The sequence below is a fragment of the Toxotes jaculatrix genome, chromosome 15 (genome assembly GCF_017976425.1).
Source record: "Toxotes jaculatrix isolate fToxJac2 chromosome 15, fToxJac2.pri, whole genome shotgun sequence".
In the NCBI taxonomy this organism is placed as follows: Eukaryota; Metazoa; Chordata; class Actinopteri; family Toxotidae; genus Toxotes; species Toxotes jaculatrix.
The window spans coordinates 5,744,220-5,769,374 of NC_054408.1; the positions used below are offsets into that span (position 1 = coordinate 5,744,220).

The 25,155-nt window shown below is 40.5% G+C and overlaps 1 protein-coding gene across 1 annotated transcript; it reads right to left on the bottom strand.

Annotated features, from left to right (window-relative positions):
• Positions 1–703: 703 nt before the first annotated feature.
• Positions 704–24,183, bottom strand: fhip1b (FHF complex subunit HOOK interacting protein 1B). Its single transcript, XM_041057562.1, has 12 exons — positions 23,888–24,183; positions 19,396–19,886; positions 16,487–16,891; positions 16,024–16,254; positions 13,019–13,264; positions 12,359–12,526; positions 11,347–11,426; positions 10,872–11,041; positions 8,860–10,257; positions 7,982–8,160; positions 7,135–7,297; positions 704–6,075 (listed from the first exon to the last, which is right to left on the bottom strand). Exons 2-12 carry the CDS (start codon positions 19,522–19,524, stop codon positions 5,765–5,767), a joined length of 3,480 nt encoding a protein of 1,159 aa, XP_040913496.1. The 5' UTR covers positions 19,525–19,886; positions 23,888–24,183; the 3' UTR covers positions 704–5,764.
• Between the last annotated feature and the right edge of the window lie 972 nt (positions 24,184–25,155).

Here is a 25,155-nt window from a genome sequence, read left to right on the forward strand (position 1 = left end):
TACAGAAAACCAGCAATACATTTGAGAAACTGAGAACAATTAACTTTAATCATTTAAAAATTACAAATTAAACTGTTAACTGATCATTAGAACTGTTGGCAATTAATATTTGATTGACTAATTATTTCAGCTCTGCTGGTGACCAGTCCAAAGTTTCTTACTGAGTATGTAGGGACTGAAACCAAGCAGGTTGGTGGAACCAGAATGTGCAGATATATGAACAGGAAATCTGAAACTGAGATTAGTAAACATTCAGCACATGTCGAAATGGGCTCCAGCCTCATTCCCCCAAAATGTATAAATAATAAATGAACACTGCTTAGTATTTTTGCAGTGAGTATGTTAACATACTTGTTATGAGTGGGCTCAGGCTCAGGGGGTCCCAAGAAAATAAAATCAGGTTTCACTAGATATTTTTATTGTAAAATAGAAGTGTGATTGCTTTCTTCCTAATATATATATTTTCTCCTATTTTTCTTGTTAAATACTGGATAGTTTCATGTTTTCAGGGCTTTAAAAATCCTTCAAATCAAACAGTTCAAGAAGACAAATCCCTCTTTGGTTGAACTTCTGTCCAGTGATGAGACATTACAAGCAAGACATTACTCATTGCATGAGCCAAAAACCACTGTTTTAAATTACTGGAGAGAAGATGTTTACATGGAACAAAGCAAGCAAGAAAGAAAGGACACCGGGACAAATGTGATATTGCTAGGCAAAGAATTTATAAATTAATAAAAACATTCCCTTTGTAGTGTTCTTCTGACAGCTTTTTCCCACTTTGTATTTTTGTCCTTTTTTCTAATGATTTCAAAATATAGAAAAATATTTCTGACAACATTCATCATTACATTATTTTAGCATGATTTTCATTCTGTCCTGTTGATTATTTCACATACCTCTGCATTTCCGACCCACTGCTTTTTACAGTATTTACACATGAAATCAGTCCACATCACCTTTTCAGCTTCAGACAGGGGACAATAGGGCGTATTTTGCATAGATCACAGGGGAGAAATGTTAGTGAAAAGTCAGAAGTTAAGTCAAAGCTCTCCAAAAAAAGAAGAAAAATGAAAAGATACTGTACATTCTGTACATCCCATGATAAGCATTACAAATCAACATAGGAAAAAATAAAAAAAAGCATGGCACAAAGTGTACATGATGTGTTAAGAAATCAGCCGTGAAAACAAATTCCAGCCTCAAACTGAGGCCTTCAGATGAGGCGTGTGAAACAGTGAAGTTACAATATGCATACAGTCAAAATCATGTGAAGAAATAAACCGTCTAACCTTATGTGCATTTACCCCAAAACGTGTTAAATTGTTGAAGTGAAAGCCTGATCTGGCACACAGCTTTGCCACGCCAAGCTCAGCTGCTGTTAGTTGCGTTGCTGTTGTTGTTTCTACCCATTTTGTTGTGTGTTGTGTTGTGTTGGGGAGATAGAACAGCCAGTTGAAACCACCCTGATACAAAAGGCTGTGCAATATTTCCAATTCAAATGAAAGTCAGTGACATTTGAACACTTTGGCTTGCTGTTTGCAGAGTGTTTGCATGTACCCTTGAATATACAAAACAGAGAAAATCAAGACTTAACAAGCTCTGAATTTAGCCATAACTAAAACAACTATGAATATTCATCTGACAGATCCTATTTTTAACTGACAGAGTAATTGTAGTGTTCAAGTACATCTGTCTGAAACAGACAGCAGAAAAAAGAAAAACAAAACAAGATCTGTGACATTACACACTATTTTTTTTTCTGAAGTTTAGCTTTTGGTTTACCACTCAGCACCATCTTTGTCAGTTTACAGAGTCAAAAAAAAGAAAAAATAAATAAAAAATAAAATCAGCATTTTTATCAAGCAGATAAGTTGGGAGTCAAAGGAAAACTGTTGTGAGACACGGAAATGGCAACCACCATGGCAACATAAGACCCAATACATGTTGAGGTCCTAATTCATTATGGTACATTCATTTAACTATCTTTTTGTGAATTTAGTTTGCTCTGTCACTTCATTACAATGAGATTTTGTTTGGTTGGAAGAGTTGCAGTTTGAAATTTCTACACTGGCTTCAGCGTCCAGCCTTGGTAGTTGTTGCATGGTCGAAAATCACAATCCCTTTTTCCCCAAATGCAAATTTCAATCAGTATTGTTTTTTGTGTATTTTAAACAGATCCCTACTGGTGTCTGATCAGCTGGAGGACTCGCTTCTCTACCAGCAGAGGAAGCCACTGGCTGCCATTCGTTCTGAGGGAGAATGAAAAACAGCTTCCATAAAGTGAGGTAATCCATCACAGTAACCACGCAACCTTGATTATGTTTGTCAAACTCCCAGTTTTACTTCACTGCGAGTGGGTTTTGTTTTTCCACATCAGCGATGCACTATATTATTAAGCTCTGCTTTCATTCTATCATTTGACAACTCTGGGAAAAAGCCAAAGTCCATGGTAGGAAATAATCCCTTGTTAAAAAAACAAACAAACAAAAAAAAACACCCCATTACAAACTTTGCCAATTATGTCTTTTGTATCCCCAAAAAGGAAAAATAAGTAAATATAAAAACAAAAAAATAGAAACAGTAAGCAGTGAAAAATGAGTGTGGGAGGTGTAGACATGTACATAAGATAAAACGTTTTCAGTCACAAAGGATCAATGCCGACAATTTACGTTCTGCATCTCAGGGTTACCTAAGCAGCTCCCTTTTTTCCCCCCATTTAGGAGTGAGCTTCAAAAACACCTTACTGCATCCAGTCTTCAGTAGAAAAAAACAAAAACACTTAAAAAAAAAAAAAAAAAAAAAAAAAGATAATTCTGCATTATTACAGCTTAGGTCTTATTTTCATAGGTTCTATTATCTGACAGTGTTGGAGCATCACTAAACTTGGCGAGTACTATTTTCCGTCCTTTAATATTTCCTGTATATTTGGCCATTTAACTGATACTGTATCATTGTATTATTTTGAGGATAATTATTTGAAAGCACTTTCAACATACAAAAAAGTGCTACATAAATACATGTTCAGACTATACCATTAAACTGTCTATGATTGCTTAAACAGAGACGCTGGGAGTTTCGGTTATTGTCAGAGAGATTGCTTTGGTGTCCACGGATGTGTCACAGAAATACATAGAACTGACTGTATCTGCTCACTTACAACGTGACTGACCAACTGACCGAGCAGGTGATACAACTGAGGAGCTCAGCATTTACCACCATGCTCAAAATACCCCCGATCTTTAACAGAATTGTTTGCCAAAAAAAAAAAGGGTTAGTTAAAAAAATGCAATCTTGAGTGTAAAAGTAGAGGAATCTGATGTACCGAGAGACCCTCCTCCTGTACAAGGGAAATATTAATGTTCTTCTGCGCACATGGACGTACAACAGACTAGGTGAACAGATGGACGGACGGAAGGCAGTGGGTAAAATACAGAAGTGATTTCTCTACTGGTTTAAATAGCCGAGAGAAAACATTCAGTGTGAAACAGTGTGTTTTTGTCGCCGTTGATCTCTGCAGGCACCAGGATGATTCACTAACCACTAAAACCTACTGCATGGAAGCTAATTGAAGCTGCAGCATTATTGCAATAACCAAAAAAACAAAAACTTACTCTACACTATTTAATCGCTATTTAATTATAAACCTGACCTTAACTGGCATGCAGAAACTCTTTTAACTAATGGTATTTAAAAAACAAACCGTGGGGTGTTACAAAATGTGTCTAGAAATTCTGTAGAAAAGTGAGTTACAGCAGTGATGAAGTACGACATTTACAAACAAGCTATGGCTTTGACAAGTTGAGGAGGCTTCAACTTGTTGAGAAAGATGAACGTCAAAAAAAAAAAAAGTGATATTCAGTTTCAGAGATTAAGACTTTGCAGGATGGCAGGCAGTTTCTCTACTGCTGAAAGTTGATAGAAAATGGCTAGTATGTGCAAAAAAACAAATATCTTCACAAAAAGCTGGGTCATAGGTAGATGGATTTTACAATACAGTCATACAGGTAATGTTTCGTTTTACAGGTTCTTTTCCTAATAACCTTCTCATAACTTCCTGGGGGAGTTTACAGAAAAGAAGTAGAAAATGATTTAAAAATGACGGACCTTTAAAATGAAGAATCACCATCTTATAAAACCCAACACGCGACAATTCCAAAGCCTCAAAAGTTTACTCATCGTTGACTGGTAATATTTTGTCTTGGCAAAAGCTTTTAACACTGTGACTGCAACTTCATTCAACCTCAGACACAAGAAATAAATTAAATACCAACCACAACACTGGCACTGACTCCTCCACATCCTCGCATACGCATTTATACTTGGTACCTAACAATGAAATGAAGAGACAGAAGCTAAAATCGGTGTTAATGTTTTTAAAAAAAAAATAGCAGCATGTTATGTTCTAAGATGAACAACTGTATGTTCAGTTTGGCATGTCCCGCCCAAAAGACAACGTTTTGAAGCTGACTAAAACCAAAATCAAACAACGGAAATGAAATCGCTTCCTTTTTTTTAGCTTCATTTTTGAGCTCACAGCTCAAACAAAGATCTGTTAAAAGAAAAAGTCGGTGACTGCCTCATGAGGACCTTTTTCAACTGTCAGTTCAAAGTAAATGGAAATCCTGCCACCGCTCCCTAGGAAAAGAAAAAAAAAAGTCCTTCCCTTCTCGCCTTTTCTTTTTCTTTCAGGCTCTCAGGTCTTTTAAAAAGACTAAATGACACACTAAAGGTATGAATTGTAAAGCAGTGCTGCCTTTTCAATCCCACAGCCGCTTTTATGGCAACAGGTGAATGGCTTACCAATGGCCTGAAGACTTGACATCACCTTTTGGAAAGGAGTCATTCTTTAAAACAAACTCGCATACACAACGACAGACACACCGGCTCCCATGTCTTGCTGATATGTCTAGAAAACGGTGCAAATGCAAAAGACAGACACATTTAAAACAAAATATTTCTTCTTAGAAATGGCATTAATTACCCAAAGTTTTCCAGTACATTTGTGGTGGTCGTGCTGATTCGCAAGAGAGAAAGTAGCACTCTCACCTCACCTCTTCCAGTTATTATGGTCTCATTCATTGATGACAAGTCTTTGCAGCAGCGGAGCCTTTTAAAAACACAATGGACACTTGAGGTGCTTGAATGTTACTGGTAACTGCTTTTCTGTGGGCTTTCTCTATCACATCTAACAAAGATAAGCTTGTCGTACTGCTGATTGGATCACTTTGTATTTCATTGACTAAACTACACTTGTGTTTTCCTTTTTGGTGTTTGTTGTAATTTTTGTTGAGGATATAACCGTCTTCTCCTCTGTGCTGCCTGAAAGCACCCTTTCAACGTAAAAGATAAAGAATATCGACTAGCACCAATATGTGCACCTATTTCTGTGGCTTAACTGTGTCACGATATACCATGATGTGGTATGTGTTTGTACAAGCTCCCAAATCTCAAGCGTTTACTGAGATTTCCTATGTATAGAATGTAAATATAATACATGATATGCACAATATCATATAAGTTTACAGATGAGGAAAATTCTTCCACTCCTATAAGTATCCTTTAATGATTTTGGTACGAAAATGCCACTGTTTACCTCTTGCTTTTTTCTGTGTCATTGCAGACGACCAACTTCAGTGACATGAAAATCTCAGTGCTCCAGTCTGTCCTCTGGTGATGGGAGAATCCTACATAACTCTTTTTACAGCCTAATCAAAAAGAAATGGTGGCTAAGAGCTGGATTTGAGGAGTCTGTGTTTACCGTCTATTCCTCTGCCTCCTGGCTGTGAGGGAAGGGCAGGGTGACTGCGTGCTCTTGAGCTAGGGCGGCCAGCTCCTTGAGGAACTCGCAGAAGATTACGGCACAGTAGACGGCGTTCTTCACTCGTAGAGCCTCGGCTTGCTTCTCCAGGCCAGATGCCCCTCCACCTCCGCTGCCCCGGAACAGAGCGCTGTGCAGTGATTGGCCGCCGTCCCGTACGTGCGCGAGGGCCAGCTGAGCGGCGTGCCGAGCGCGAGTCGGGCTGTTGGTGTGACGAAGGATCAGGTCTCCGAGAGATGGCTTACGACTCTTCACTGGAAGAACAAAACAGTACGTTTGAGTCATATCAGTCCTAAAAACGATGTTTTTAACCTGAATTTAAAGTGCACTTATTTGGATTTTCCAGGCTGTTAAAAGCTCCATTTATTTAAAAAAAAAAAAAAAAAAGAACTACTCGGCCCTTGAGCTGAGATTATTTTGTATAATTGATCTTTCCTACAAACGTTCACACTTCTTTTGCTCTAAGCTTGAACCTTCAAAAGTAAAACAATCTGCTAATGGAGTAAAATTAATTCTACTTCTTCCCTTTTTCTTGAAAAGGAAAACTAAAGCAAAATAAGGAAATTAGTATTAGACATCTGTAGGAACTTTAATGTTGATCTGTGTTGCAAACTGCTTCTTCTCTGCTTTCTAATGTTGTGTTTTATCACTTTTACGTTTTTGTTTTTATATCAGGAATTCCACTTAAATTGTATACATGTAAATCAGTGTGAAACACTTTGACATTATCCATTTAATGCTTTTTTTTTTTAACCTGTTACCAGACACTCATTATTGTGCACAAACCTGAAGATAATGTACCCAGATTTAAAAAGGTTACTGTTCTCCAGCCCTTTTGATTACAGTCATAACCCTGGTCTCCTTTGAAAGGCTAATGCTTTAATTTTTTCAGCCAAAAGGTCAGAATGAGTAGAATACTGAGGCGCTGAGTTACAGAGGCACAGATATGGTAGAAATGTAAATTTTTGCATTGCCTTTTTTTTTTGGCATGAAAAAGAATTTAAAGCCTGCAGTAGTACATTTCATGTGGAAAACACTTTGGAGCCATTGCCACAAGTCTGACCTAGTTCTCTGTCAACTGTTTCAGTGATATGAGGATCCTAAAATGCTTTATACAGATAAAATCAAGAGACTTAGAGGTTTCTAATAATGTATAATTTGTCAAAGTAGTTTGTATGGTACAAACCAAAACACAACTTAAGTATCACTATCAAGGCCAAACTACTGTATATTTTAAAAGGTTAAAATCTTTAATTTCACTCCTTAATCACTCCTTTTTGTGTAAGTGTTTTTTCTTCAGTTTCTGTAGTCACCTAGTGAGTCAGAGCGCCGCAGGGTGGGAACAGCTGCAGGCGAGTCAGTCCAGTCCACTTTGCCTCGGGCCACGAGGTACTGCTGGGCTTTCTTCAGCATGGCAGGGAAATCCTCATGGGAGGCTGCAAACGCCTCGATACGGTTCTTGACAGAACCTAGAACCTGAGGTGAATCAGGGAATCAGTAACAAAGCCTCAGAGCTTCGACTGATCTTTTGTTTTTGTTGATTTACTGCATCAGTAAATTTCACTTAGGACTTTACAGATTCTGGCATAGAAGGTAAGACTAACAAGCACATCCACACAAGCTGCAATATTCAATATATTGCAAAATATTAAAGTGTTGAATTAATACTGAGATACTGAGTATTGCGCTTTAGTGTTACCACTACCGTAAGTGTGAGCATGGAGAAAAGGCAATGGGGTCATATGAATCGAACAGATTTACCTCCTTGTGTTTGTGAATGTGTTTGTCTGTGTGAATGAGTCACTCTACTGAAGCAGAGGTACTAAATTTTTTTTACGGTCCAGTATCAGGTATCCATTTACAGTATCTTAGAATATGGACAGAAATAGAATATGTAAAGAAAGTCTCTCTCTGCAAATATCACTGTGGGCCTGATGCTTTTGGAACAGGAGCTAGCACAGAAGTGAGGTGGGCTGGAAATGCAACTATGCCTAAAAACAGGAACCAAAAAACTGTCATCACTTGATAAGAAAATACAGAAACTATTTTCTAGTGTGTACTGAAAACCTGGTTGTGAAATATAATGCGCTTAAGTTCAAAGGAGGGCATGTAGGGCATTCTGAGGCTGTTATATCCCAGGTGTTGGAGGGTGCAGTGTACCTGGATCAGTGACTTCACACTAGGCTGGAAGACCATGTTGGTGTTAAGCAGGAAGGAACGTAGGAGGGGCTGTGGATAGCAGGCCAGCTGGGCCACGATGCCTGTGAGCAGGATGTTGACGTACAACGAGTTCTGGAGCATGTTCTCCAGCTTGGCAAACAGAACCACCATGAACGGACCTGCAGAGAGGAAGATTAATGGATCACTGGATGGAAGTATGCAGTACGCAATGTGAGCTGAACTGTACTGTCAGCAAAGTGAGGGTGAAATCACAGGTGTCTTTGACAGCTTTTTTTAAATAACCGAGGCGGCGTGGAGGCTGTCAAACTGTGATTAAAAGGCAGCGGGGTGCTTTAACAGCTTGTAGAGGTTAATGTGCACAATTTAACCCACCATCACTCTTTAGCAGTGCTGCCACTGTGAGTAAAAGAATGTAACCTGTCCCCTGTGAATAGTGGATTTAATGGAAAATCTTACTTACAGAGACAGTTATCACAAAGAAGAAGAATTGTTGGTGAACATTGCTGCTTGAAATGTTATTTAAGCATTAAGTCAGTACCCCTCACTGCTTCAGCGATTTGACATGATGAAACTTTAGCCATTTTGAACCGACGCTTCAAGTAATTTCAGAACTGGAGAAACTAACTTTGCTTTTCAGGTTCTGAGTTAGGCTTGTATCTTGTTAAGACACAGTATTGATGACAAGAAACAATACGGTATGTAAGTAATAGGAAGATATCAGCTCTTGTTCCAGGTAATCAGCGTATAATTTTATTGTTATGCTACATCAGCAGAGGCTGACATGGACTTCTTGGAACAGAAGTTTGGATGAGAACATAAAATTTCAGTGGCAAAATCTGAAACAGTTTGAGTCTCACCTGTGTATGGCTGAGAGGCAGGTTGATTTAGTGGTCTGGCAGGACTACAGACGCCCACCACAGACCCCTCTCCTTTTATGTCACCTGTCAGCTTCACATCCAGGGCCGAGGCCAGCTGTTGATCCTCCTCCTGCCGCTCAGCGGTCAGGGACTCTCTGGCCGTCTCCTCCTGCTGGCAGGCTGCTCGGCCACGTTCCTTCACCCGGTCTTCCAGCTCCCTCAGTTCCTGTGTGAAGGCCTCGATGCTGATGCCCTGACCATTGGAGTCTCCGGAGAGCTGTGGGTCTCCTGGTGCCTGCTCCAGCAACTCTTCAATTAGACTCTCTACAGATTGTTGCATCTGGTTGGCTTCTGGAAGATCTGAGGATGCATTGTGCAGGTTTGAGGTGTCGCTGGTCAGCAGTTTGGTGTCAGACGTTGGTTGGGAAATGGAGCTCTGTGAGGGAATCTGATTAGGGCAAAGAGATTTTGCATCACTGATGTCACTGTTGCTGAAAATGGACTGTGGCAGACTGGTGCAGCTTTGGGAGGGACGTGCGATGAGGGATCCATTTTGATTTGCATTTTCATCCAAATACTGCTGCTCCCCCAAGTCTCTCTTCACTTTCTTTACCTCCAGGCCTCTGTCCCGACTGTCTGAGCACCCATCTCCCTGTCCCATGGTTCCATTATACATGGCCTGGTAGCTAACAGTGATGGCAGAGGTGGGAATGTGAGGAGCCGGGGATGAGGCGGGGTGTGAAGCTGACAGAGGGGTGGCTGAAGATGAGGTGGACGGGATGAGAGGAGGTACAGGCTTAGGCAGGAGCTCTTCTCTCTGCAGGCTGCGTTTCTTGGAGCGTGGCGTGAGGCTGATGCAACTGTTTTTACCGATCGTAATGTCCCACTCTCCACTGTCCCGCTCTGAGCTGCTCCACTCGGACCGTGCAGCAGCCACAATGGCTGCCCTCTGCTGGCCTGGAGGGGTGTTACTGTTTCCTCCCTGCTGTAAAGAGAAGTGCTCTGGGAACAGAGTCATGGAGGGGTTGGAGGTAGGGGGAGGCGGGGGAGGAGGGGCTGTGTTTGGGGAGGGGTTTTCTCCATCATAGGGTGCTGACCAGTCACGGCAGGCCCAGGAGCAGAGCTCGATGCCCCGCCGGGCATCTTTGAGGTACTCCAAGTAACCCGAGTCCCAGTCCAGACACTCTATGTGTGCCTGCTGCTGATGCATCGGGCTGTCAGGGGACAAGGGATGGGAGCTGGCAGGACCCGACTGCAACGGCTCCACGCTGGTGGGGGTAGAGGGACCCCCTCCTCCTGATCCTCCTCCACTGCTTGGTTGGCGGATGAAGAAGGCTAAGCGGGATGGGGTGCTGGGTCTGTGCGGGGCCGGAGACTCTGTGCTTGGACTGTTCAGCACTGTATGATAACAAAACACAGATCCAAAGAAGTGTTAATATTCTAACACCATCGGGAAGTTAATCATGTAAAATTTACTGACTTTATGAGGCTATAAAAAAACATATACAGACCTGAAACAGTGAGCTTTTGCCAAAGTTTACCTTCGTTTTCAGTTGCAACTATGCATACAAATTTGATCTTTCTACAGAGCCCAGAAGTTAAATTAATGTCCTTCATACTGCATAAATTAACAGAACATAACTTTACCAAATACACCAAACATTTTAGCACATGTGAAAAGGCTGTGATGGGAACACACTGTTGTTTAACAGGCAGCAGCCTCATCACAGCAGGTCCTTCAGATTAGATTGCTCATCGCCGACCACTTTCCAAAGCTGGCAGAAACAGCGTCTAATGTAGTATCACCAATTCAAGTCAACATTTGTGCCAAGAAATTCCCTCAAGGCGTTCATGCAAATTCACAAGAATGTGACGGACAGACAACTCAAAATAATGCCACGGAGGCATCAAAATAAAAATATTTCTTTAGAGTGTTCATATAATCGTGACTGTTCACTTCATGTTTCACAATCTTTTCTGTTGTTTCTTTTCCACAGGTGGTTGTTGCTCACCTTTGCCCCAGAATGCACTGTCCTCATCTCGCTCAGCAGAGGATGCTGCATTCAGACGGCAGCACTCTGGGATCAGCGACAGGAACTTCTCTGCTGACTTTCCATAAAGGTCAGTCTCCTTGATGGCACGACGCTGACTCAACATTACATGGGTGCAGGGCAGTAGATACCTGGGAGCAGACACGCACAGACACAAACCTCTTAATTTGCATTTATATCCTTAATCCCTTGGATGTTCAAAAAATGCCAACTGTTAGTGATAGAATTCCCTATCACTAACTGTATGAAAGCAAACCTATCCCCTTTATTTAATTTTTCAGCATTCTGAAAGGATAAACATCTCAAAGGCACGATCTGTCTGTCTGTCAACCAATTTGTAAATATATTTCGAAGATGAATTAAAAGAACCCAGACAGTATAACCAAAAACAGATGTATGGGCAAAAATACTCTGCACTGTACCTTCCAAGACATACCTGAGAACGAGCTGCAGCATGATGTCTTCACAGTGCAGGGAGAGCAGAGTCCTGAAGAGGCTCAGTGATACCATGCAGAGCTGTAGTTAGAAAATAGTTATTATTCTGAGACCAGTAATGTCAACATATATATATGAGATATGGCTTTACTGTTGTAATTTGGCTATAATGACCGTTATAGAGATGGAGACACATATCCAGCTTCACGACAGGTCATCACAACAAAGTTTTTAAGCTCCCCATTTAATAATACGATGTAAACAAAGTGTAAATGATGATGAATAGATAAACTTATATTTCATAATGTTTTTGTTACAGTGTAGCTGTACTTGTTGTGAATCATTTTATCTTTGTCAAATGTTCACGTAACAGCTAGTTCACAAGTGTGTGGTGTTTTCAGAGCATTTTTACAACATAACCAGAATGCTGGCCATTGCAGGATGTTTGACAGACTAATTGTTCTTTTCCCCTCAATTTTTTCAGGTGTGTTCCAGTAATGAAAAACATCTTTTCAGGGCATGTGAGCTCTGTGTGTTCTGTGGTGTTGCTGCAGTGTAACGTTATCATGCAAATATGGCCAATTCTGCAAAAAAAAAAGCCAAAATCCAAGCTTTGTTTATGTTGTTGTCCTCTATAGCCCTCTGAAAACTCAACAAAGATGATAGCTGTTGTGAAAGACTGTGGTTTCTGTTCTCTGATTTTTAAACTCCACTTTCAAATGGAGAAACTAGAGACATATGTACACACACACACACGTCACTCTGGATTACTTTACCAACTACAAACAAAGTGCAACAAGACATTCAATATGATATATGATGCAGCAGACTTGATGACATTTACTTTGCATGTTTGTTCTGAAAACAACAAATCATTCTCTTTTCTGCTGCAGTCATTTTCAATCAATTTTCGCTCTAAGCCCACTCGCCACCCACACTACTGGGTTCATATGAGGACCTTGAAGCTCTATCACACAAATATATAATATATGTGTACATTTAAGTATACAGACCCTAGAATTGCTGCTGATGCGTGTGAGCAGTGTGTCCAGGATGGTGTCATTGTCGTGGCGATGCAGCAGGATGAAGCGCAGGAAGGTTTTGAGGAGGGAAGTCTCTGTCACACTACGCAGGAAAAGGTCCAGGTAGGCGGTGCTGGCGATCATTTCATCCACCGACGACTACACACACACACACACACACACACACACAGAGAAATCTGAATCAAAACTGTGACAGAGGGCACTGTGACAACTGCCCTATGAATAATATGAAGTCTAAGATTAAAAACAGGCAATGAGACAGTTTCTTCAAACAGTGTGAAATTAGACATTTGCTTTGACTGACTCATCTGTTGAATAAAGTCAAGCAAACATATCAGTTGTTTCTCATGGAGCCATGAGTGGTCAGTTTCCATCTGGTACAGAATTTGTTTGTTCATCTCATTCTGTTTTACTGAAAGGGTCAGATTACCAAAATTTCAAACCAAAAAAATTAAAAAATTTTACCCACATACCCTCAGTGGTATCTCATCATGCAGATAGTTTGTGGTTCTCAAAATTTTCCAAAACAGAACATTGGGAACATTGTTCTAATACAAAAGTGGTTCCAATGTAAACTGGTGACCAGGAGGTCTGATTATCCAACTGTGGTCTTATTTCTGTCACTCATACCTTATGCAGGGCAGGGCCCATGACAGGTACGAGGAAGCCATTGTGGAGGTAGTCCAGGAGCTGGCAGCGGACCAGGGGATGAGCGACTTGAACCACAGCGTTGCAGAACTCCAGCGAGTTCATAAACAGCACAAGCGACGACACACCGATCCAGTCCTCTCGCCGCAGAGCGTGCCAATCATCTCCTCGAACCTCAATCTTCCTGGGCAGAGAGGAGTAGAGGGCACTGAGGCCCGTTGCTAACACCTGAGGAGAGACAACAAGGCTTCAGGTAAGATTACTGATTTTCAACAGCTCCCCATTTTTGACATTTTATATAACAAACGATTTCTTAATTAATCAAGAAAATGACTGGAATGTGAAGTAATAACTTGCACCTCTATAAAGTTTTCAGGAATTGTTTAAAAATACTGACAATTTCACATAATGACATTAAGTCTGAACATACAAACAATACCCTACCTTCCCTCTTTGTCTTTGTCCCAGAGATGGCATGTTTATAATGTACACAACACTCAGTACTGTTCTCAGTTTTCTTAACACCACAACTGACTCTGCAAGTAGGTAAAACAGCTCACTAAATGCTGCAGTCTTAAGAACTTGAACGAGCAAAATGACCTCTCAATATGAACAGACATAATGGAGAAGTTCCCACTTTACTGTCCAGGTAAAAGCTTTCATGAAACTGTACTTGTCCATATTTGCTTGCTTGGCTAATAAAAATATATGCAGGAGAAACCTGGACCCTGAGCACTGACTAAACATATATGTGAGAATGCACAGAAAACACTGAGGCTCAGGCAGAGACAAGCATTTGGTCCTTGATGCCACCTCCACCGGTCCTTCTAGCCAGTAAGTAGGTCAGACTGAAGTTGCTGGAAGTAGGACGAGCAGAAAATAGCTGAGGTAGCTCTTTAGCGCCACAGTGAACACGCAGAGGAAAGGAATCCTGACCACAGCATTAATCCACAGTCCACAGACATAAACATCACGCCATTCACTCTCATGATGCAATTCATATAAAGCTAAAATGTCACTCATTTGCTGTAATTTGTGACCAGACTTTGGCAGTCAACACTGGATTTACAACACGCATACCTTCACCTCGCAGTCACAATCAGGGTGAAATCGAAAGGGTAAGGGTCCAACTTTATTTAGTAAATATACATCTTAAAGTGCAATGAGCAAAATATGGCTCTTTAATTACATCTAGTGGCAGCTGTAAAAAACTACAGGCAGATATTGCTCCCTGGTCTTCCCTCACAAACTCTCCTTTCTTTTTTTCTTTCTTACAGAATGAAAATACATTGGGACAGAGACACTGTGTTTTTACTATTTTACCTAAAATAAAAATTTCACCCAAGTTCAATCTTAATGTTTTAAATGATCATAGTTCTCTTAAAGATCACTTTTGTTCCCTATGTGAACTGCTATGTTCCATACTGTGGATAAGTTCCAGGTAAATTTGTTGACTATTTGTTGTTAATGTTGTTGTTCATTTGTTGACCGTCCTGAAAGTTAAAGCATTACTGATTTGTGTAAAGCAGCAGCAGCAGCAGCAGTAAGGGGTCTGTATGGTACAGAAGATTTACAGAGTTTGCTTTATCTTAAAAATTGTAAATGTGTGTTGTTGGGTGAGGTGGTTATTTTTTGAGATGCTTACAGGAAGCCCTCCAAGTTGAGACAGACCTGATAGGGTGTAGATAAGGATGCATGGTCTGTCAGAATGCATAGTCATCTCCTTCCCCTTCCATTATCACACACCATCACTGATGCATCCGAATCCGTCGGTGAACACACACACACACACACAGCTCTTTCTTAAAAGCAGTGTTGAAAACAAGCCAGGGTCCCACATTATAAGCTGTCCTCAACTATCACATCATTACAGAGAAGGCTGTATTCCCGTGAAAATCTTTCTGATGGCCGTTTTTCTGTGAGAGACAAAATTGACTATAAATAATATAGTTGATTTCAATATTATATGCATAGCATTGCATAGGAAAGTGAGTTAGTTAAGTCAGCTAGGCTAAGAGTGGAATAAAACCATCATTGCATTAACGAAAAGAAGAAGGTTGAATATTTCTAAACATTTCCTTTTGAAAGAAGTTCAGTGGAATGGAAACTGAACACTTGACAGCATAGAGAGGATGTTAATAAACTGTCAAACCCAAAAAGATCTGCTTTTCTTTGAAGTCATGAGATTAATAATTAAACAATATTATTAATGAATACTGGAAAATGAGTCAAGAAGTTCCCACTGGCTTTATAAGGGGTTTTGATTTAAGTTTGATTTTACCACAAAGAATCTGTGGTGAAGAGAGGTCACACAATGTCAGTGATTTGCAGATGGTTCGGATTCCTAAACCTGGATAAACAGAAGTGATATTCGCTGTAAGATAAGCAGGCGAGCTGTACCACTGAAGATGCGAAACACAACAAACCTTTTCCAGCATCTGAAAAGGTTACATTACATCCCACTGAGTATACAGAAAGCCAAAGTTTGCTCGCCCAAGCTGACAGCACTAGCACAAACAATAGGCTTCTTGCAGTAACACTAGTTCAAACCCCAGCAGCAGTCGCTCAGGTCTTCCTTTTCAGTCGTTGCTCCACAGGAGAGCTCAAAAAGTAAATTTAATGGAATGAGTTTTTATTTTACAGAGTTTATTTGTGAGTGATGTTTACTTAAAGTATTGTTGCTGTTGTCTTGTTGTGGCGTAAATGTTATACCATGTTGGTTGTGGAGAGAATCAAGTTATTGATTCAAAATTAAATGATAGCACAGAACCAAAACACACCTTTATTAATTGAAAAGGTACTCTCTGGGTTTTTTTTAACAAGTTCTGTTACTCTCCAAAACGTGTATCCTTATGGTCTGCATTTGAATGAATGCATCTCCTTTCTCATTAGTGGTCTTATATGTATATAAATTTAGATGGATTGATCGATCGATCGACAGATTTCCAAAATTTCCAGACATAGTTTTAATGAGCACCATCACTCACTGGGCAGAAGTAGGAGTTCTCAGCGATGTAGCGAGCCACAGCCTCGTGGCTGGCTGAGGCCGCCATTACTAGCAGCAGCGCGTCTCGGGCCTGCTGGCCAATGGCGCCATCACGGTGGATGAATGGCACGAGGAGTGAGAAGATCAGCAGATTGGTGGAGCCCTGCTGGGCTGGTGCTGCCCGGAACAACATCTCTAGAACCACCGGCTGCCGGGCCATGGTTACGCAGATCTGGTGGAAATTTAAAGAGTCAAAATTAAAAAAAAAACTACGGTAGTTCAGTGATGAAACAGTGGCGACAAAATCATGTTCAATAGAGAGTCAAAAGTTTGCCAGTCTTTGTAGGTCTCAATACTCTTAAGGTCTCAGCTCTATATTACATTTAATAAATTTGGTTTGTTGGCCAACAACAAACAAAATTCAGATTGTAGGTGCCTATACATGCAAATGGAAGTGAGTATACCTGGTTAAGCAGCAGTACCAGGCTGTTTTCCAGAACTGAAGGACAACCAAGTTCTGGGTCAGCGCAAGCTCCCAGCAGCCTCAGCAGGGGGTGGAGAATGGCTGTGTGCTGCAGCAGAGGCTGCTGGGACTGGCCAATGAGCATCTCAAATAGCTTAAGCAGTGCTCCCTGGCTGTCTGGGTCCAGGCCGCGGCGGAGGTGCCACTGAACCAGGCACTCCAGAATATTCTCAGTGACCACCAGCTCCAGTATGGGACCCATGGGTGGCATGCTGGCGCCGCCGTCTGAGCTCTCAGCAGGCCTCTCCTCTGCCAACAGACACAACATCTGGTCTGTGTGATTCCTCACTGCTGTCAGGTCATCGCTGGAAGATGAAGGCTCGTGCTGCTCCAACACCCAAGATACCTGAGGAAAAGGAACAGTGTTTCAGTGTAATATTTAACTCTTAACGCTGCTGTCCTTTGATGAGAAGTTTAAAAAAATAAGGTGTGGCCTCTAACAGGCAATATCATTTGATTTGATGTTTAGCTGCTTTGGTCAAGGTCCTACTTTTGTCTGCGGTTCACTGTCACAGTGGGTCTGCAAAATCAATATAGGGAGTGGTGAATGAGTGATTTGGGACACAGCCAACAGAGAATACTGTTATAGCTGAAAAGAACATAACTTCCATTAATGTCACTGGTAACACCTGCGCTGCTGTCAGATGGAGTCAGATCTGAAAATCTTTGCCCCTTGTGTTGTGTTGAAAAACGTCTAGGCTGCATTTTCTGCCCTTAATATAGTAAGAAAAGATATTACACAAGCAGTGAAAATAAACTTTACATTTTTACATTAAGTATTTTTTATATAATTTACTGAACTCTAAAATCTATTGAAATATATTACACATGCAATAAAAAGTCATTGCTGGTACTGCAAAATAGTGTTTTAAGTAGGGCTGAGCGATTTATCGTTTTTTGATCGAAATTGCGATTTCAGACAACGTGAATGAATCATGTGATCGCTTAAGTTTTGTTTTGTTTTTTTTTTTTTTGCAGTGCTCCTGACTGACCCAGGATCTGCTGTTTCAACTATTTTACACACACATGCCGTCTCCCTACCTGCGCAGCTCACCAATCAGAAGCGGCGTGCTGCTCGTGGACAGGTCACGCTAACGCAATCAGTATAACCTGCTCCACCTGCTGCTTCATTTCTGAAATGGCTTCAGCTGGAGCAGAAGTTATTTAATCCCCAATTAAAAAAAACAGCTCGTCGCTCAGTTGGGAGTAATTCGGGTTTGAGGCCGCAGACGTGCGCCATGAAACAGGTACTGTGCAAAACCTGTCGCGCTAAAGCTAAACGCAACCAATTTATACCGGCACTTGAAAAATCACCACAGACATTTGCATGACGAAAAAGTTTGGTGAAAAGTCTAGCGAAAATAGAAAAGTAACTGCCATTGGTCGAGGACTTCATAGAACGTACATGCATGTTTCTTAAATACATTTGAAATCAGTTCTTAACTTTAGTTTTCATTCTTGCATTAGAGTAATGGCATTTAATGTTTCAATGGTATGATGTAATTTTCTGTCATGTTTGTAAATGTTACCCTACATTGTGAATATTGCACTGAAGCTTGATTTGAAGAAAATCGTGAATCAAATCAAAATCGCAATATCTGCCAGAAAAATCGCAATTAGATCTTTTCCTAAAATCGTTCAGCCCTAGTTTTAAAGAGTGTAACAAAGTTGTTTAATATGGTTGAAGAAGAAAAACAAGTCAACAAACCAGGGTTTCATAATATTTATCAAGAGGTGTACCAGTCAGCATGACAATGATGAATATCTGAAAGCAGATTGTAGAAATAAGAGATGTGCAGTGTGAAATGTGTGCTAAATATACATGTATTTATATACACACACTTGCCCACAAAACCACTTCCACTTTTTTCTAATATGCATTTACAGGTTACTGAATAATCAAGACATACACTTCTACCCTCTTCATAAAAATCATAAAAACATGGAGGATGTATTTTTCAAATAACTGACTGGTTGCTCCAGTTTCCCTCCACTTAACATATGCATGTTGCATATGGTTCTAGGAATCCTGCACCTACATGCAGAAGTAGTTTATTGTCTTGTGGACATGCTGCAACTGAACTGCAACCTATTAAGGCTGCTGTCTGCTCCTTCTATAACAGATCTCTCCTTGAGCAATTAGTATCTAAGCAAAACGTCTGGTATAGAAACAGTGAAACACTTGCAAAGCTTCCAGACATCAACATCCTCCCACAACAGATCAATAAGAAACACTCAGATGTCTTTTATTGTCTGAGAGCAAATTCAACAGCCAGGAAGTGACAAGGCTCTGTTACCCATAAACTTTCAGTCGGTGATTGGGCATGAGCCAGTCACACTTAAAGTAGACCAACTGACTCCTTTCAGCAGAAATAGCACAGCCAACTGAATGTGTGTACTTCCACACATTCTGGACAGATAATCATTCACTGAAAGAGATTTAAATTCTAACTGACCTCTCTCTCCGATTCACAGTTAACAAAAGTGTACATGTAATCTTTTTATCTGTGTGCTGTTCAGCATACGTAGTAAGTAACTTTGATAGTGCAGGAGTAAAACACATTCAGTGCTAAAACAATTAAAAGGCATTTATCAAACAAAAATATTGACTGATTGTGACTTCCCAAATGTGAAGATTTTCTGCCTTTCTCTGTTTCAGAAGACTATAAACTGAAAATCTAAATATGTATATTGTATCTGTGTTCAGATTTGACCGAGTTATGACCCTGAGAAGAGCGGTGAACAGCAAATAAGGTGCCACATCTCTGATATGAAGTTGGTGAGTAAAACGTTATTCAGTAAAACTAATATCCAGGTTGTAAAAAGGGAAGAGGTATGTCTCCAGCTCACCTGTCTCCAGTGGTTCTCAAACACCATAAGGCAAGTCTCTGGGTCAGCAGTGCAGGGACTGGAGGGTGCGGTGCTCCGCCCGGGTCGACTCCCGGGACCCCGCGGGTTCAACCTGCTCAGCCAGCTCATACTGGACCCAGTGGGAGGCAGGTGAAAAGTTAAAGGAACTCACAGGGGGGAGCAAGGAGTTCCAGTAAAAGGTCAGAGCGTGAGAGAAAGCAGAAAGAAATTAAGAGGGCAGAGAAAGATGATGTGGGAAGAAGAACGAGGAGGGGAGGAGAGAAGGGGGATAAAGGGGAGGGAGAGTGTATCCAAAAAGAGTGAAGAAGGCGAAGGAGGTCGGCTGCAAGGGTTGTCACTGCCAGTCAGTGTACATCTAGGAGAAGCCCACTGCTTCTTTAGAAACTGTGTGACCCTGTCCTCCCTGTAGACCCTGTCATCCAGTCTGAAGCCAACACCACTCCATAGCCAGTCAGGACGGGCACTCTGTGCTGTGTAAACAAAACAACACAACAACAAAACTCAATCAATAACAAACATCTTACTGTATTTCCTTCTGTTTGGGCTCTGAAAATGTAACGGAATAGCTACTATAATTAGGGTGTATATTGTGTATGTCAAGTCTGCAGTGGTTCGACATTTCACTGATATAAAGGGAGGCTGTGGCTCTGCAGATGGAGAGGGTTGTTGAGCAAGACACTGAACCCTAATTGCTCCCAGTGGTTAGGTCAGTGCCATGGGTGGAGGAGGATGAAATTGTAAAGCACTTTGAATAAGTGCACTAATACAGAATACTTACAAGTCCATTTACAGTGGGAATCACACCAAGCACTTTAACACCAAACCTAAAACTGATCAGAATCTGGATTAGTGTGGGCTAGTGCAACGTTCTGCCCTACAATTTAACAGGTCTTCCGCCTAAAAAAAATATTTTTAAATGTAATTTTTGCTGAAGAGCCCCTGTTTTTTCCTGTGTTTTCCTAAACAAACATAAGTCAGCCTCTACAGTATGTTGTTTCCAGGGCAACCGTTCAGTCCACCTACAGCCAGTCCACCTTCTGCTTAACACTGTTTGTTAGGGATGCAAATCAACCATCTTTCTTGCTATATTCATTGGCCAATTTAATCTTTAAAAGCTTACAGAAAAATGAAATGTGTGAAGTGTCATTGTCAACTGGTGTGTCAGTGACACTTGTCAGTGTTTAAGCATTGCCCCACAAGCATAGTAAAGTCAGTATTTGAATCAGAACTTCAATATAAAAGTTAATAATTTAAATAAAAAAATATTGCCACCAACTGACAACTGCTACTCCTGCTTCAACCAGCTTTTTAAGGTTTAAAAACATTGTTTTTCCACAACATACAATAACGAAATACACATGAATCACATCTTCATTAGTCCAAAAAAAACTGCCACAAGTAGTGTATTTAGTGATATGTTATGAGGATTATTTGAAATGACCAAACAGATGGATCAACAGTGGAGAGGTGGATTATGCTGCAGGAGTAGTTTTGATGTTTTGATGCCTTTCTTTCTGTAACAAGAAGGCTACAAGCTCTTCAAAACCACATTTCAAGCCTATTTGATACTCAAAAGATCAATGATTTTCAGTGACACATTAATTTAAAGGAAACCACTTTTAGTGATTTATGCAAAATTCTAAATTAATATCAAAAGCACTGCTTAATTGAGCTTGACATCTATTTCTATGAAGCTGTTTGCTTTTATGGTGAGGTTGCACCCCTTTCACTCCCTTTCCAAGAGTGTAGGAGAACCTACAGTGGCCTTCAGGCAACATAAAAACATGAAAGGTCCTATCTAGAGCTAGTGTTTGATTTGCCTGTTCTGGGCTACTGGTGCAACATGGCACGCTCATATAGGAGATTCTGCTCCCTATGTAAATATGAGGGCTTCGTTCTCAGCTAAAGAAATCACAACAATTCTTAGTTTCAGGTGATTATACACTAATGAAAACATAATCATGAATATTATATTCCAAAAGTAGATTACAAATGTGTGTGTTATTATTTGTGGCATCATGTGGACTGAGGCCACATGACTGGACTTGGACTTGGGTCAGACAGGAGTAACGCATTTGATGACTCCTGGCTTGACTTCCCTAAATCAATAAGGTGCTGCGCATGTCTTTATTGAATTTTTCATACAGCATCTTTATGAGTATTGACACAAATGGCACTGACAAAGTGATTCAAAAGCCATCAGCGGGTGAATCGAAGGTATGATATCTATGTTACTCACAGAAAATTCAGGCCTTTCTTTAAAAGTGCTAAATGACTCTATGACTAGACATGAAAACGGAAAGAAACTCAACCCACAAAGAGTCAAAACTGAGATATATACAGCAAAATGACCCTGAAAATACACTCACTGAGAATACAGTCTGCCTATGATTCACCCTAAATGCAATTACCTTAAATGCAACATCAGACTGCCTCAGCATATCCAGCTAATGTGAGCTATGCTACATAATGAAATTCAAAACGTGTTTTATTTTCAAGTGACGCACAAAGCATCATATAAAAAAAACCATAAAATGAGTTCAAAGTTCAACTACAGATTCCACAAAAGGGAGGCTGCCTCTGCGTTTGTCAAAGGTTAGTGATCAAACACACCACACCACAACTAGTCTTGACTATTATAACCTCAAAGCACAAAGTCTACAGGCCAAGATATGCTCTCTTCTTAAACTCCTTTAGTTTTCGAGATTTCCTAAAATGTAAAAACTGACAACCACATCTCACATCTGCTTTCTGTAGGAAATGTCCAGGTGTGTATGTGTGAAAACACACAGGACTCCAAGGTCTCTGCTAATCGTGTACATTCCTCGCGTTTCTACATCTGTCATTATCTGTTTTCAGTGTTGGACCACACTGATCACCTCTGTGCTTGCAGGGATAGGGACACTGTCTCTGCTTTTGTGGCAGAGACAGGACAAATGTGACTGAAATTTGCTCTGAACAACAGCTCTATGACATACAGACCCTTGTTTCATGTATTTTAAAACCACTGTGGTAAAGCTGGTCTTTAACACACTGTTTACCAATCTACTGTAACCACCAACCCTCACTATGACAACCTGCTTCCTGACCTACCTTCAAAAGTCGTCGGTCTACTGAAGTGTGTACTACTTAGCTGTTCTGAAGTGGTGAACAATACATTGGCCAAGCATGTTTTAAGAGAGCAGATTTCTGCCTTAAAGTACACTGTTATGGGAAATTACAATATAACAGAAAACAGGGGATACATTACAAAAAAAAATATACTCTACGTGGGTGGGTTTCTGTTGAATTTCAGCTCTAATATCAAAACTTTTTTTTAATATCTTAGCTATTTTTATATTTTACTCTCCTTTATATTTAGTGTTAAATATCAAACTTCCCAAAAGCATTAGTGCTTACGTTTACAGCATTTACAGCAATCCAAAAGCCAAAGATATTCAATATTCCATCACTTAGACATCAGCATATAATAAACCAGCACATTTTCTGCAGTATTGCTTGTAAAAATAACTCTGATTATCAGTCAGTAAAACTGACAAATCATTTAAGCTCTAATGCACTGCTCATAAAACAGAAACTTTTATGAGCACCAGAGTTTATTATTGAGCTTGGAAGCAGTGCTCACTAAGGCTGTGAAATGTGGTTGAAGCCAATAGTAAGTGGACTTTCAGTTAAAACAGTCAAACTAGAAAAATTAGGATTTAAATTCTGCAGCAGAATAAGTTATGAATACTCAAATCTCATCATTAATTTGCTGATTTCCACACTTTAAAATTTCCCATGCTCTGTTACAAACAATTTATTTGATACATAAACAGTATTCATCTTGTGTGAATTCATATTTATGATATAATCAGTTTTCAGTACTCTGCAACTCTTTGATCAAGAGAACTGATCTACTCAATTTCTCAATAATAATGTATTCAGATTGCAGATAAACGACTTGGCTGTTTTTGACACATTTGAAGAGGTTAAAGATAACTTCCAAAGCACGCCTAATGTCTGAGCTTCAGAACAAAACAACATCCACTTTATTTAATTCAAGACGACAACGTTCACAGACCGTATCACGCTAAGTCAGGCAGTGTTTTCACTGCAGTGTTTTGGATCATGTGTCCCCCCAGTCTGACAGCCTGTTAGCGCACCTAGTTAGCTTTGAGTACAACCATCAAATAGTACGACCTTGCCTTTAAACCAGTCGGTTTATTGACGTTATCTCATTAGCATCTGGGCTTTACATCTGATCTCGCAGTCATCACCCTGCACCAGATCACATATTAGCCGGGCGAAGCGGCTTGTGTTGGAATCCGCCGGAAAACAACAATCAATGCATTTCAATGGCGAGATGATGTAGCAAGCTAGTTGATAATGCAAAGATAACTAGCTAAGAAATGTCAATCATGTATGTTATTCATTTATCTAGATGATGTGCTGGGGGTCGTTATTACTAGGTAATTCCGAAGTTACTTACCTTGGGCGTTTGTATTAGTCTCAACAGCTGTTGCGAGGTGCTGATGCCTACGGATACCTGCTAGCTGGTTGCTAGTAAGTTAGCGCTGGTGGGTTGCTAACGACTAGCTGCTAATGAATTCCACAATGTCAGAGCGGTAAATGGATGACCAGCGCGAAAGTAACCCGGAGACAACTGGCGAGCTAGACCATACTGAGCCGGGGAAGCTGACAAATTAACCACTCCTTCATTCGGGCTGCTGTGCATCCTGTTAGCGACAAATAAACAACCCGTTTGATGATTTCTCAAACACTCTTCCCTTTCCCGCAGCCATCTTACTTTAACTCCTCCTACACGGCTTCTGACTCACACCTCCACACTGCTGCTCCAGAGACACCGCTGCTATGAAGTGTATGAAGGGTTTAAAGTGCCCAAATTAAGCAGCAAGCACCGTGACCCAGTTCGAAACCAGCACTGCCAAGCGCGCACAGTGTGCTAATGTTGACAGGGCATCATTCTTTACCATGGCAGTGAAACAGTCCCACTTTTTGTAGCGTTTCAACTGAATTCATCTTAGATGGATATGTTGATTTCATCCATGTCACTGCTCATCATGTGATGGCCAAGGACACTGCAGTGATTTAAGTGAGTTTGTTGCACTTCCATAAAGTTAGGGGATTCACATAAGACAAATTTATAAAAGGAGTGGTCAAAGCAGCACAGGCAAAGATACCCCGACTTTTTCTCCCCACTCGGTCTAAAAATGGATCTCATACATTTCCCCTGATGCAACCCAGTGGTGTCTTTTATAGAGAGCTGAAATGAAACCAGAACTTACAGGCTCTGTTCCAGGAGTAAGAAAACCTTGAGCAATCCAGGAGTCCCAGCCAGTTCACACATGTCCATAGTAACTGTTGTCTTATATATCATATTTACGTTTTTGATTCACTTTAAGCTGGATTTCTTTATTATAATAAAACCACATTATTGTCTCTTTTTATTTTCAGTTTTCTTTAATGTGGAATATACTAATTAATCATACATAGAGAGTGTACTCTGAAAACATTTACTGACAGTCACACATTCTCTGTTGTTTGGGCTCTATACTGCAGTCATTGTTTGCTGTCTCTAGCAGCCTGTGGGATGTGCAGAGGAAGACCTCTTTGGTTTTCAAGGGGATGGAAGAATTCCCAGAGGACACATGACATCTGTTGTGCTTTCCAGCCATAGAGACCAGCATCACTAGGCAGTACTCTGGCAGACCTTGTTGGTTGTTAGGTGAACCACAC

Coding starts and splice junctions, on each gene's coding strand:
- fhip1b (XM_041057562.1), bottom strand. CDS start 19,524: ATGAGCTGGCTGAGCAGGTTGAACCCGCGGGGTCCCGGGAGTCGACCC. Junction 12,527..13,018: donor TGGGCCCTGCCCTGCATAAG/GTATGAGTGACA, acceptor GTGTGTGTGTAG/TCGTCGGTGGATGAAATGAT. Junction 7,298..7,981: donor GTGTGAAGTCACTGATCCAG/GTACACTGCACC, acceptor GATTCACCTCAG/GTTCTAGGTTCTGTCAAGAA.